Source organism: Aptenodytes patagonicus, chromosome 5, assembly GCF_965638725.1.
Source record: "Aptenodytes patagonicus chromosome 5, bAptPat1.pri.cur, whole genome shotgun sequence".
Lineage (NCBI taxonomy): Eukaryota > Metazoa > Chordata > Aves > Sphenisciformes > Spheniscidae > Aptenodytes > Aptenodytes patagonicus.
This window is the reverse complement of record NC_134953.1, coordinates 23,363,210-23,376,602: the sequence shown is the minus strand read 5'-3', so window position 1 is coordinate 23,376,602 and position 13,393 is coordinate 23,363,210. Positions and strand designations below refer to the sequence as shown.

General features: G+C 42.4%; 1 protein-coding gene across 7 annotated transcripts in view; it reads left to right on the top strand.

Annotated features, from left to right (window-relative positions):
- The first annotated feature begins 9,215 nt into the window (after positions 1–9,215).
- The window catches only part of NRAP (nebulin related anchoring protein), a 54,091-nt gene continuing 49,913 nt past the window's right edge, over positions 9,216–13,393 (top strand). For 6 of the 7 annotated variants that reach the window (XM_076339053.1, XM_076339052.1, XM_076339050.1 and 3 more), the window contains exons 1-3: positions 9,216–9,486; positions 9,735–9,829; positions 10,527–10,614. In XM_076339053.1, coding sequence (XP_076195168.1) covers positions 9,415–9,486; positions 9,735–9,829; positions 10,527–10,614 — 255 coding nt within the window. In that variant the 5' untranslated portion in view covers positions 9,216–9,414. The remainder of the gene's footprint in view (positions 9,487–9,734; positions 9,830–10,526; positions 10,615–13,393) is intronic. The other variant, XM_076339048.1, reaches the window with a different exon arrangement.

The following is a 13,393-nucleotide window of genomic DNA, read 5'->3' as shown; positions in this document are numbered from 1 at the left end:
GTCCAGTACATGGACTGCAGATTGGCACAGTCTTGCTAATTAGTCCTGGATGGGGGCTCCAATCCTGCAAAATCATACACCTACCCAGCAGTGCGTGGTGTTTAACATTCACTACCTAAAGAGATTTACATCAAAGCGACATTTTTCAGTGTAACTGCCTGATAATTGGCACAAAACACAGGCATGGTAACAAACAGCCTTTTGCTTCACGACAGGTCACTGCTTCGATGTGATGGAGGAGCGTCTGAACGACGCGGTGGCTCTTGCCGTGTGTCTGCATGCCACTGCTGGGGCTGGTCTCTGCTTCGTGGGATTATGCCTGTAGCTCCTGGTTGGATACGTAGCCAAAGTTTTCTCCTGAAAATCAAACTAACAGAATCCCATGGTTCCTCTCATGATGTATGTTAGCTGCTTCAAGAAGCCAGCACCATTTCCAAATCTGTAACGGATCATTATGGACAACAGAGATACTGGAAATGTATAGATCTTCAAGTAAATGCATGGAGAGGAGATGAGGGAGACTGTGCCATCACCAGCAATGACTGGTAGTGGCACCTGAACTTCAGGACATCTAAATGTGCTTTCCTGATGATGTGTATGGGGGTTACCTAGGAAATCCAGAAGCTATTTTCCAGCTGTGACTTTCTATATCTTGATGAAAATGTTTATCCATTTCCATCTGGTCCCCACAGCCGAATTAGCAGACCTAGAAATGGCTTTTTTCTAAAAGTCATTGTATTGCTATTGAAAAAGTGGTATTGTATCTGATAATGCTTGCCAATTTTTGTGAGATTACTAATTGATTTGTGTATGGGGAATTTCTGACTCAAACTGTTGATGAAACCCCTGTTTCTATTTTTTTTTTTCATGTCGGTTGCTGGCATTCACAAAGAGAAAGGTTGATTCCTCGGTGTGCTGCAATACCTTTCTTAACTACATGTTAGATTAACTAATTTTAATGCAGTATAAGGTGCTAGATTTTTCAGAAAATCTTGCTTGTTTTCAGTAATGAGTAAGGGAGAAATTAAAAAGATAGTAGAATTAGGAGGAAGTATCTTGCATCAGGGCATGGAGTGATTGCTACATGGGGAAGGGTCAGGAAGGAAAAAATTTCTCGTATAATATTGCACAGCTGGCCGTATGCATTACTGAGCAGGGGGAAGAGCCAGCAGTGTGATACCTATAGCATCAGCATTCCTTTTCTTATCCCCCGAGATTCACTCTACTCCCTAAAAACATTAACAATTAATCCTTTGGCTGGATATTTGCATTGTAGAAAATAAGTGCTTAACTACCACTTAAGCAGCTGCAGGATGACAATGGAGCGTGCCTTTGGGAAATTGAAAGGTAGGTGGCAGGTACAAACTAGAAGGCTTGAGGCAACTAAATAGTACTTGTCTGGAATAATAACTGTGTGCTGTGTTCTGCACAACATCTGTGAAAACAAGGATGGGGCTTTGCTGAGACCTGGGAGGCAGGTGTGGGGATACTTTCAGGATGGAGGATTTGAGCGACTTGCAAGGCGTTCCATCCTAAATGTCAGTTGTTAGAATTTTATATATTTTGCAAGAAAGGATGGATGGTTTTGATATGCTGTGGGGAATATGGGGGCTGTGTGGTGTGATTTGGCACACCACAACTTTATGAAATTTGGTAGAATAATGCATCTCAGTCAGTTTGGTCTATGTATCCTCTCTCCACCTGGCTGAACACAGTGACTTAAGGGATAGGGGGCAATGGTGACAAGTTCCTGCCCAGCACAGCAGGCCCGTCTCCTCTGTGACTACCCCACCTTCCCAGGTGCCCTTGCGTAATAGGTATGAGGCTCTGCAAGTGGATCCGAACATTGACGAGGACGATGGTTCATCTAGCTTGGAGGTGTTGCTGAGGTTAAGTCGGCCTACGCCCTGTGTCAAAACTGCTTCTATAAAGAAAAAACAGACGGGTCATTGTCATAGGAGATTCCCTTCTGAAGGGAACAGAAGACCCAATACGCAGGCTGCACCCACTTCTTAGGGAAGTCTGCTGCCTCCCTGGGGCCCGGGTTAAAGATGTGAAGAGAAAACTTCCTACCCTGGTACAGCCCTCAGATTATTATCCATTATTGATTTTTCAGGTAGGCAGTGACGAAGTTGCAACAAGAAGTCCAAGGGCAATCAAGAGAGACTTCAGGGCCTTGGGACAACTGGTTAAGGGATCAGGAGCACAAGTAGTGTTCTCCTCTATCCTTCCAGTTGCAGGGAATGATGAGGGAAGAAACAGGAAGAGCCAGCAGATCAATACCTGGCTCCGAGCCTGGTGTTATCAGCAGAATTTTGGTTTTTTTGATCATGGGTCGGTCTACACAACACCAGGCCTGCTGGTGACAGATGGGGTACACCTGTCTTAAAGGGGGAAAATGATCTTTGCACAGGAGTTAGCAGGGCTCATTGAAAGGGCTTTAAACTAGATTTGAAGGGGAAAAGGGATAAAGCCAGGCTCGCTAGAGATAAGCCTGGGAGCGGCACGCCAATGTTTGAGGGTCGGTGTGCTAGCAAGGTCCTTTGGTCTGCTGTCTCAGTGGAGGTAGGGGATGGAGATTCATGCAGCAGCAAAGACGCAAGGGTTATGGATGTGTTAGAAACCACAGGAGCACCTGAGAATGGTCACATAGGAATTAAGGTTTCTCTCCCCAGAAAGGTGGCAGGATCAATAGCCCAGCTCAAGTGTATCTACACCAATGCACGCAGCATGGGCAACAAACAGGAGGAGCTGGAAGCCATTGTAGCAGGAAAAGTATGATATTGTTGCCATCACGGAAACATGGTGGGATGACTCGCACAACTGGAGTGCTGCAATGGATGGCTATAAACTCTTCAGAAGGGATAGGCAAGGAAGGAGAGGCAGTGGGGTTACCCAGTATGTTAGGGAGTGTTTTGATTCTCTAGAGCTTAATGGTGACGGTAGGGTTGAGTGTTTATGAGTAAGAATCAGGGGGAAGGCCAACAAGGCAGATATCGTGGCGGGAGTCTGTTATAGACCACCCAACCAGGATGAAGAGGCAGATGAAATATTCTATAAGCAGCTGGGAGAAGTCTCACAATCGCTAGCCCTTGTTCTTGTGGGGGACTTCAGCTTACCAGATGTCTGCTAGAAATACAATACAGCAGAGAGGAAACAGTCTAGGAGGTTCCTGGAGTGTGTGGAAGATAACTTCTTGACACAGCTGGTGAGTGAGCCAACTAGGGAAGGCTGGACCTGTTGTTTGCAAACAGAGAAGGACTTGTGGGTGATGTGACAGTTGGAGGCCGTCTTGGGCATAGTGATCACAAAATGATGGAGTATTTGATTCTTGGAGAAGTAAGGAGGGAGGTCAGCAGAACTGCCACCTTGGACATCCGGAGGGCAGACTTTGGCCTGTTCAGGAGACTGGTTGACATAGTCCCTTGGGAGGCAGCCCTGAAGGGCAAAGGAGTCCAGGAAGGGTGGACATTCTTCAGGAAGGAAATCTTAAAGGTGCAGGAGCAGGCTGCCCTCATGTGCCAAAAGACGAACGGGCAGGGAAGAAGACTGGCCTGGCTGAACAGAGAGCTTTGGCTGGAACTCAGGGAAAAAAAGGGGAGTTTATGACCTTTGGAAGAAGGGGCTGGCCGCTCAGGAGGATTACAAGGATGTCGTGAGGTTATGCAGGGAGAAAATTAGAAGGGCCAAAGCCCAACTAGAACTTAATCTGGCTACTGCTGTAAAAGACAATAAAAAATGTTTCTATAAATACATTAGCAACAAAAGGAGGGCTAAGGAGAATCTCCATCCTTTATTGGATGCGGAGGGGAACATAGCGACAAAGGATGAGGAAAAGCTGAGGTACTTAATGTCTTCTTTGCCTCAGTCTTTAATAGTAAGACCAGTTGTTCTCTGGGTACCCAGCCCCCTGAGCTGGAAGACAGGGATGGGGAGCAGAATGAAGCCCCCATAATCCAAGGGGAAATGGTTAGCAACCTGTGACACCACTTAGACACACACAAGTCTATGGGGCCAGATGGGATCCACCCGAGGGTACTGAGGGAGCTGGCGGAAGTGCTCACCAAGCCACTTTCAATCCTTTATCAGCAGTCCTGGCTAACTGGGGAGGTCCCAGTTGACTGGAGGTTAGCAAATGTGATGCCCATCTACAAGAAGGGCCAGAAGGAGGATCTGGGGAACTACAGGCCTGTCAGCCTGACCTCAGTGCCAGGGAAGGTTATGGAGCAGATCATCTTGAGTGCCATCACGCAGCACGTACAGGACAACCAGGTGATCAGGCCCGGTCAGCATGGGTTTATAAAAGGCAGGTCCTGCTTGACTACCCTGATCTCCTTCAGGTAACCTGCTTAGTGGATGAGGAAAACACTGTTTTCCTTTGACTTAGTAGAGCCTTTGACACCATGTGCCACAGCATTCTCCTGGAGAAACTGGCTGCTCATGACTTGGACGGGCGTACTCTTTGCCGGGTAAAAAACTGGCTGGGTGGCTGGGCCCAAAGAGTTGTGGTGAATGGACTTAAATCCAGCTGGCGGCCGGTCACAAGTGGTGTTCCCCAGGGCTCAGTTTTGGGGCCAGTTCTCTTTAATATCTTTATCAATTATCTGGATGAGGGATTCAAGTGCACCCTCAGTAAGTTTGCAGACGACACCAAGTTGGGCGGGAGTGTTGATCTGCTCGAGGGTAGGAAGGCTCTGCAGAGGGACCTGGACAGGCTGGATCGATGGGCCGAGGCCAACTGTATGAGGTTCAACAAGGCCAAGTGCCGGGTCCTGCACTTGGATCACAACAACCCCATGCAACGCTACAGGCTTGGGGAAGAGTGGCTGGAAAGCTGCCTGGCGGAAAAGGACCTGGGAGTCTTGATCGACAGCCAGCTAAATATGAGCCGACAGTGTGTCCAGGTGGCCAAGAAGGCCAATGGCATCCTGGCCTGTATCAGAAATAGTGTGGCCAGCAGGAGCAGGGAAGTGATCGTGCCCCTGGACTCGGCACTGGTGAGGCCGCACCTCGAATACTGTGTTCAGTTTTGGGCCCCTCACTACAAGAAAGACATTGAGGTGCTGGAGCATGTCCAGAGAAGAGCAGCGAAGCTGGTGAAGGGTCTAGAGCACAAGTCTTGTGAGGAGTGGCTGAGGGAACCGGGGTTGTTTAGCCTGGAGGAAAGGAGTCTCAGGGGAGACCTTATCACTCCCTACAGCTACCTGAAAGGAGGTTGTAGTGAGGTGGGTGTCGGTCTCTTCTCCCAAGTAACAAGCAACAGGACAGGAGGAAATGGCCTCAGGTTGCACCAGGGGAGGTTTAGGTTGGATATTAGGAAGAATTTCTTCACCGAAAGGGTTATCAAGCATCGGAACAGGCTGCCCAGGGAAGTGGTTGAGTCACCATCCCTGGAGGTATTTAAAAGACGCGTAGATGTGGTGCTTCAGGACATGGTTTAGTGGTGGACTTGGCGGTGTTAGGTTAACGGATGGACTTGATGATCTTAAAGGTCTTTTCCAACCTAAACAATTCTATGATTCTATGATTCTATGTATTTGGGTGGGATTTCTCTGTAATCAGGCAGGGATGAGCTGTTGCACATGCCATGTTTTGTAAGTTTTAAACTTGGGTCATTTTTAGGTTATGATACATGATAAATGGAATATTTGGACACTGGAGGTCTCTATTGTATGTACATGGGCTGTGCTGTGCATGCTTTGCACACATTTTGTCAAGCTTTCAGCTTAAATTATAGCACGTCCTCAACAGTTCTTTCTCTGCTCTGTAACAGTGATGCCTTCTTGGCCTGTTGGTTTTTTGCCATTTCTCTCTACTCCCTCTCTCACTTTCTCCTGCTCTATTAGAAGCATTTGCAAAATCCCCACACACTCAAGTTTTTCCGACACTGGCAACAAAGGGAAAGTGTAAGCGCAAATCCTTTTAGTCATGAAATATAAGCAGTCGTTGGTTGCTTTCCAAAACAGCAAAAATGTAAAAAGCTACAGTACAAGTTTGGAAGGCAGTCCCTTAGAGGTTTTTCTTCAAGTCTTGGGAGATCCTGGTATTGATAAATCTTTTCCAGCTTTCTTTCGATGTTTTTGCATGCTGGATTTGCTACTATGCTAAATTTGATTAGCATGGAGAGGCTATGTGAGACAAAAGGCCCTGAGCCCAGGTAACGAATTAACCACGTGGTTCAGAGAAGGTTATGATGAGGCTGGGCTGGTGTTTGAACTTTTGCAGGCAGCTTTTAACAGTGGATAACACCCCCAGTTTGAGTGGTGAAACAGCACCTTTTTTTTTGCAAACAGAGGGAAGATAGGGTTGCCATAATTTGTGGTGTCTGGCTTCCTGCTATTCGTGTGGCTGGAAGGGCACAGCCGCCATTCAGGAGTGACAGAGAAGGCGGCCCTGACTTGAATGTCTGTTAGGAGGTTACTTTGTATAACTAATGTGTGCTTTTTAGATTCAGATTCAGGATGCAGACATGCTCCAAGTTTTCTATGCAGTTAATTCAGTGAATTTAAGGAGGTTGGACAGGTAACAATGTTTCTTTCTACTAATTTGCACTTTCAAGGTACTGAATCCTTGTACTTTACACGTAACTGCAGTACTTTTAAACCACATTGATTAAGGTTCTACTGTTAAGTAAAGCCTTTTAAGATTTTCATTGATATCAAAGAGCCTTTATGAGGCCTTACTAAAGGAGGAAGAAAGCCACAATGAGCTTTTAACTGAAGAGAAAATGTCTTGCTAAGATTTGTCAAGATAACAAACTTGCACTGGTTTTGTGATTTAATTCCTTGCATGATCAAAATGCAGTGCATACTTTGTAATGAGACTATACAATGCTTGTTTTTCAATAAACTCTCTTTTCTGCTAGCAACTCAGTTTTAATCCAGGTTTGTGAAGAACAGAGCATGCAACAGGACAGTTTTGAGGTGGTCGGAAATGGGGAAATCTTCAATAGACTCCAGCAGAACTGGCACACAATGGATGTGAGGGAAGTAGCGTGGCTGGGAAAGACATTAGCTGTATAGGGCATTGTGGCTTACTGTGCTTCTCTTCTTGAAAATGCTGTTACCTGGGAGAAGCAGGAGAACTTGGAAAATGTATTTCCTGACTTCCAGCCAAGCTGATAATATGTGTCTCTGTGAAGAGAAACAAACAGGCTTTGTATATCTTGAAATGAAGTAAGTTTTATCTGTGAAATAAAGGGCTTCTAGCTGTCTGACAGGCCTCTTGGAAGGAACATGTGGTCTTATTCTTCTCAGGGACCTCTAGTATGCTCTCTGGGTGCACAGTGCATATGGGCTGTATACACTGATGCTCCATGCTGGAGTCCTGTCCAGATTGTTGGTGTTCAGGTGACTCCTGGATGAATGATTTGTTCCGTAGTTGCCAAGTCTTTGTTTTTGTGTGGTTCAGGAATGTCCTGCTTTCAGCACCTCTCAGAACTCATTTCAGGAGAGCCTTAAGCAATGTATTTTCTGTGCTGGGTCAAAAGCAGGTCATGCGTCTTTTTTCTTGCCAAAGTGTGAGACAAGGGCTCTAGCATAGATTCAGATAGCATGAAAACAACTAGGACTATCTAGAAAATATACAATATGGTGACTCTTGGAGTAGATGAACACAAAGAGGCAGCAGCTGGTAGTGTGCCCAGTGCTAAATAAGGAGGGGACAGCCTGGCCACTGTGACCCTGTTATAGGTCACTGGCATAAACAGAATGGCTATCTGGGACAAGATGAAAAGCTGTGTGAGAAGGGAACAAGAAGACTTCCAAATTATTTTGGTTCACAGGTATAAGCATGGTAAATATTATTGTGATGTAACTTGGTCAACATAAAATCACTTCTGATCCCAAAAGGAATAACATGAGGTAACTCAGAAGTTATTTTAATGCAATAAGATATGTTCTGTGAATACTTTTTTTTAAAGGAAAATACATCTGTTTGTATACTGATATTAATTACTTTGAAAGGCCTCAAGTGTTTTCAGGACTTTGCGCCATACCCATTGCTCTTCAGATTAGAGACTCTATTTTCAGCACACCAGTTGCTGACAGTACGTTGTGCCAGTACATTGTCAGCATTCAGGAAAAGTAGTAATAATAAGTTAAGCAGAACTGCGTATCTCCATAGAGAGATGAATAGGAGGCTCTTTATGCATACGCAGAAGGTTTAGTCAGAAATTATTTTGATTGAATTGTTTGTAATTTACAGAAGAGGAAAGTGCTCAGCAATATCCCAGGACTGCTGCAGGGAAGTGGTGCAGATGCATGGACGACTAAGTAGACTTTTACTTGGATTGAGACAACTCTTAGATGTGTCCCAGGGTTATGGAGCCCTGCAGCTGGAGGTATTATGATTAGGTCAGATGTAAATCTCAAATCCTGACCATTTGTAGCCAGTAGAATTTAATAGCTTCTTTTGTTCAGAGCAGACTTCACAACCCTAATAACTTGCTTGAATCCTAATATCAGGTATAATAATTCCTTATCGTTGTTTGGCTAAGGAATTTTTATATTCTGATCTATGCCAACCTACTCTTTGTGAACACTGTTAAATAGTTGCTTTGTTCATTCTATTCAAAAGTAAGTGGTTCCCTTCTGAAGTTTTTCCTGTAGGAGATAGATGTTTGGATTTGTACCCATCATCTTTAGAACTCTTTGAGATAAGAGGCTCTGCCCATTTCGTTGTGCGTCCTCCTGCACCTGGAGATGGAGTGATAGGTTGATGAAACAGAAAGACATGAGAAATGAGTGTGGTCTGCTCTGTTGCCCATAACATACAAGGTGAAACTGAGCTGGCACCAAGGGAAAAAAGATAATGACTTGGCTGGGACAACGGTGGTGTATCTCTTCTAGGTCCAACAAAGGGCCAGGAAGCTCCAAACCCAACTCTGGCCTCTGTCTCTGGTGTACCTCCTTTTAATATGAGGCTGTTCCTAAACACAGAGTAGTCCTCCATGAGGTCACTTGCTGTATATCAGGGTGAGGAGAGACTATGATAATTGCTGCTGCTGCTGTGTATACTTTTCATCCTGGGCTTATGACAACTGGCTTTACAGAAAAACTGAAATACTAAATGATCAGACTCTAACATTCACATGGACATGATTCGTTTCTGTGAGTTCATTCTTCTATTTAGAGAAAGATATTGCTACCCTCCCTTACGCACTGACACAGTTGCCAAAATAACCACTCTTACTAACTGGCAGCTTTAAAAGCCAGCCAGCAGCTGACTTTGAAACAGAAGGTCAGCAAACGGAGCAACAGACTTCAATTCAGAGCTTTAATGGGAGCCATTGACCACAGCAAAAGGCCTTGACTGGAGTGTCTAGAGTGTGCTTTGCACAGGCCAAAAAGTCACTTTCATACTCTTTGAACCTTTTATATAAACCTATATATTTTTCACTCTGTGGATTTCAAGATGAATGTGCAGCCGTGTGCTAGATGTGGCTATGGGGTTTACCCTGCTGAGAAGATTAACTGTATAGATCAGGTCAGTTGTCTTTCTTTATTATTTTGGACTATAATAAATGTATAGATTGGCACTTTTAACATGGTTCCAAAAATTCTTTACTCATAACTGGGTTCAGAACTGAAATGAGTTAATAATAGGCATATATTTGAAGAAGAATTCTTCAAATTTGTGAAATGTTAAGGATCAATACTGAGATTTAAAACTCAACAGAATAATAATGAAATACAAATCATGACTGTTTGGTTTCTGTTTTGTGGTATTTCCAGACATGGCATAAAGCCTGTTTTCACTGCGAAGTATGCAAGATGATGTTAACAGTAAACAACTTTGTTAGCCATGAGAAAAAGCCTTACTGTCAAGCGTAAGTGTGTTTCCTTTTTTTTAAAGCAAAGGTTTAAAATGCCAAGTCATTTTAATGTAATAGAAGATCACCATTTGAACTCAGCCTGGTCCCATGTGTGATGTGAAATTATGTATTGTTAGTGCCTTCGTGCATATCTTTGGATTTACATGAATCACAAATGATGGGAAACCCTTGTTACTGTATATAAAGCTTCCTCATTTGTCCAGTGAGTTAAAAGATACCAAATTAAGTTCCATTTCAGTATTCTGGGAAGAAAATAAACCCAACCATAAAATTCAGTGCTTTCCAAATCAGCGGTTAAGAGTTAACAAGGTTGAGCTAATCATCAGGAAAATGTATAAAATGCAGATTTTGGAATTGGTTTGTTCTGAGAAGTTTTTATTTTATAATGATCCATTCCTGTCAAATTTGTCAGCAGAAAAAGGAGAGATGACAGTTGTTTTTTATTCTATTATTCTCTTTTTTTTTATTAGAAACACAGCATTGATATGACGATCATTAAAATTAATTTTGCTCTAGGCACCTACTCCGTACAATAATAACTTGAATGAAATCTGAGATCTGTATATGAGTGGGGGAAAAGTTATGTATAGAGGTGTGGAGGCTGGTATTGTGTTTTTGAGTGCTCAGAAAGAACCTTTCTGGTGGGCTGTCTGGTGCATTCCTAATATCCTTTCACACTTTCCTTTTTTAGACATAATCCAAGAAACAATGCGTTCACAAGCGTATTTGAGACACCAATAAATACAAATGCAAAAAAACTATCGGAAGTGGTAAGTGAGGTAAGAAGCTTGAGGGCCAAATGTATTTAGCTTTGTTTTACATTTTGATATCATATTTGTGTCTTGTTTTAGAAATGTATTCTTTACACAGTGTAGATATGTATTATTTACTTACTCTCCTGTGTTTTTTTAGAGCAGTAAGATCTCAGCCCGGGTTTGAATCATAATTTTTAAAATGCATTCACTCATAAGAAAGAAAGGTTAGATCTGAATTTGCTTCTACTTTCAGAAAGAAAAGTGGATAGCAGTTTCTCACCTGCCATAACTGATAATCTACATGGAAGCATTGTTCACATAAAATGCGGGAGATACTGCTCAGAGCTATGTAAACTTAGTAGCTAAATCAGGGGGGGTTTACACAGCCATTTGAAACAAGAATGACCTACTTGCTTTATGATCTCTTCTGAAACTGATACTAAAGGGCATGAAACAAAAAATAAATTCTGTCTCAGTAGGACGTAGGCAAAAGTTCTCATAAATACTTTGTCAAGTATTTCTGACAAACCTGAGATGATATTTCCCTTTTGTGAGAAAACGCGAAGTCCAGGGAGCTTGGCATGGTTTTCCTGAAAATGTTTTGCTAAAACGTTAAGGATGGACTAGCTTTCCATGCCCTTTTAACTGCATCTATCCTCTAAAAGGCTGCTGTGCCCCGGCAAACCTCTAGGGGTGCTCAAAGTCTTCTTTCTTTTCAAATGTCAATCTTTTCTGTCTTGCATTGTTTTCCTTCAGATACATTTGTTTCAAACTTGCATTTCTAAGAATTTCATGAAGTGAGAAACACAGAAACAGCCAATAATTGATAGCTATCTCAGTTCTATGTGTAATACTATTTTCTTGAATGTCATGTCTTTTGATACTCTAAAATAGTACTATTCCTTGCATGACTTTATTTCGTAAGCAAACCAATGTGTTTCAGTGTGATTAGCCATCATTAAAATAAAAGAAGGAAGTTGTATTTCTTAGATTATAGTGTACTAAATTCATTCTGATGCTCTCTATTAACGGTACAAAGTTGATGTACATTTAATAGCCTTTATCAGACACTGTATCTTTTCTTTATCATTCTTGTACAGTATTCTTATGCATCAGGATTTGCAATATCATAGGCAGTAACTATTTCAGCAGTGACTATCACACTTACTTTAAACTGTGTGTGACAGATCTGGTCAGGAATGAGTTTGGGATTACTGCAGGTTCTATTTCTGGTTTTAGGCAGCGATATGAGACTCTGATACTTCCAGTGCATGTGAATATACACACCAGACAAATTAGAGCTCAAAGATCACTTTCCCTTGTTTTTTACACCTAAAGCACCTTCTGTCCTTTTCAATCACATAATGAGGTTCTGCTCCAGAGAGAAAATTGGTAAGGATAGTAAAGAAGCTGATTCTGCAGTACTTACTTAAAGGGAGTACTTCTGTAGAAGTTTTGAGTGTAGGAAAACTTTTTCATTGGTAAGTGTATAAAATAATGCTAACTTGAGAAAAGGTTTAAATTGCTACTGTAGATTGTTGGGGTTTTTTAGGTAAGATTATTTCTTATGCAAAAAATGTAATGTTTCTTCAATCCTAACATAATGTTCTCATTAGTCTTATGTTGAGACACTGACTCGAATGCAGAGATAAAAATTCAGCTCCCTCCCTCTACACAGAATTTCTATGTGAACACACAAATCATTCATCTCTCTGTACCTCTGTACTTAATTTATAAAATGGGGATAATGGTACACATGCTCAGTGATTCTTCTGTCCAGCCAGTTTAGAATTTGCACTCTTCAGGACAGGGACTGTTATTTTTTGCATCTGTAGAGTGAGTTGTATAACAGAGCTGTGATTTCAGTTATATTTCTGTGTGCTGTCATAAAATTAACAGTAGGAAAATGATGACCCAGGATTTACATTTATAAAGTCATGATGCTTTACAGCCACTGTGCAGGGAAATAGAAGAGTAAAATATTACCCACCAGCTAATAGTTCTTTCATCTAATGCTGCATTGATGTGTTCTGGTTAAAAATTCTTGGGGATTTCAGTCTTCATAGATTACTTCCCCAAAAAGTATTATCTAAAGACCAAATTATTCTTTCACAACTTCATGCCAGATTTCAGGTCTAATATGCTGCTCCTTTACAGATGTGCAGCTCCAATAATAGCAAAAAAATCTTAGGTAGAATCTGGGTGTGGATTAGAGAGTAGAGTTTTGACCTTAGGGTTAAACCCAATCTTCTTCATTTTTTTCTGTATTCATATCATATATAAATGTGTCTTCAGGGCGAAATTATTAGTTGGCACTGAAAACTAAGCTGGTCTGTAGCAACTGGAGATCTAATGCACAGGCACATGGGGACTCCTTTTCCAAGAATGGGTGGCATGGAGGAAGTACTTAGGTAGTCTTTGCATGACATAGAGCTGCAGGCTATGTGGCCTTTTTGTACATAAGCAGGTTGTAAGTGGTGTTGGTCTAAAGAGGGAGAAGGAGGAAAAGATGGAGAGTTTTGCAGGCTCTCAGAAGGTGGTTGGTATTTTCTTGTGGGCTGTGGAGATTTGGTGGATCAGGTGTGCTTGTCATAGTCCCTTGGTTTCTGCATTCATATCATATATAAATGTGTCTTCAGGGCGAAATTATTAGTTGGCACTGAAAACTAGGCTGGTCTGTAGCAACTGGAGATCTAATGCACAGGCACAGGTAAACATTATGACTAAAGTAAATTGTCTTAAACCGAGTCATGTTGATGCTGCCACCCAGAGAATTAGTTCTGTGCAGTCACATTATTCCTCT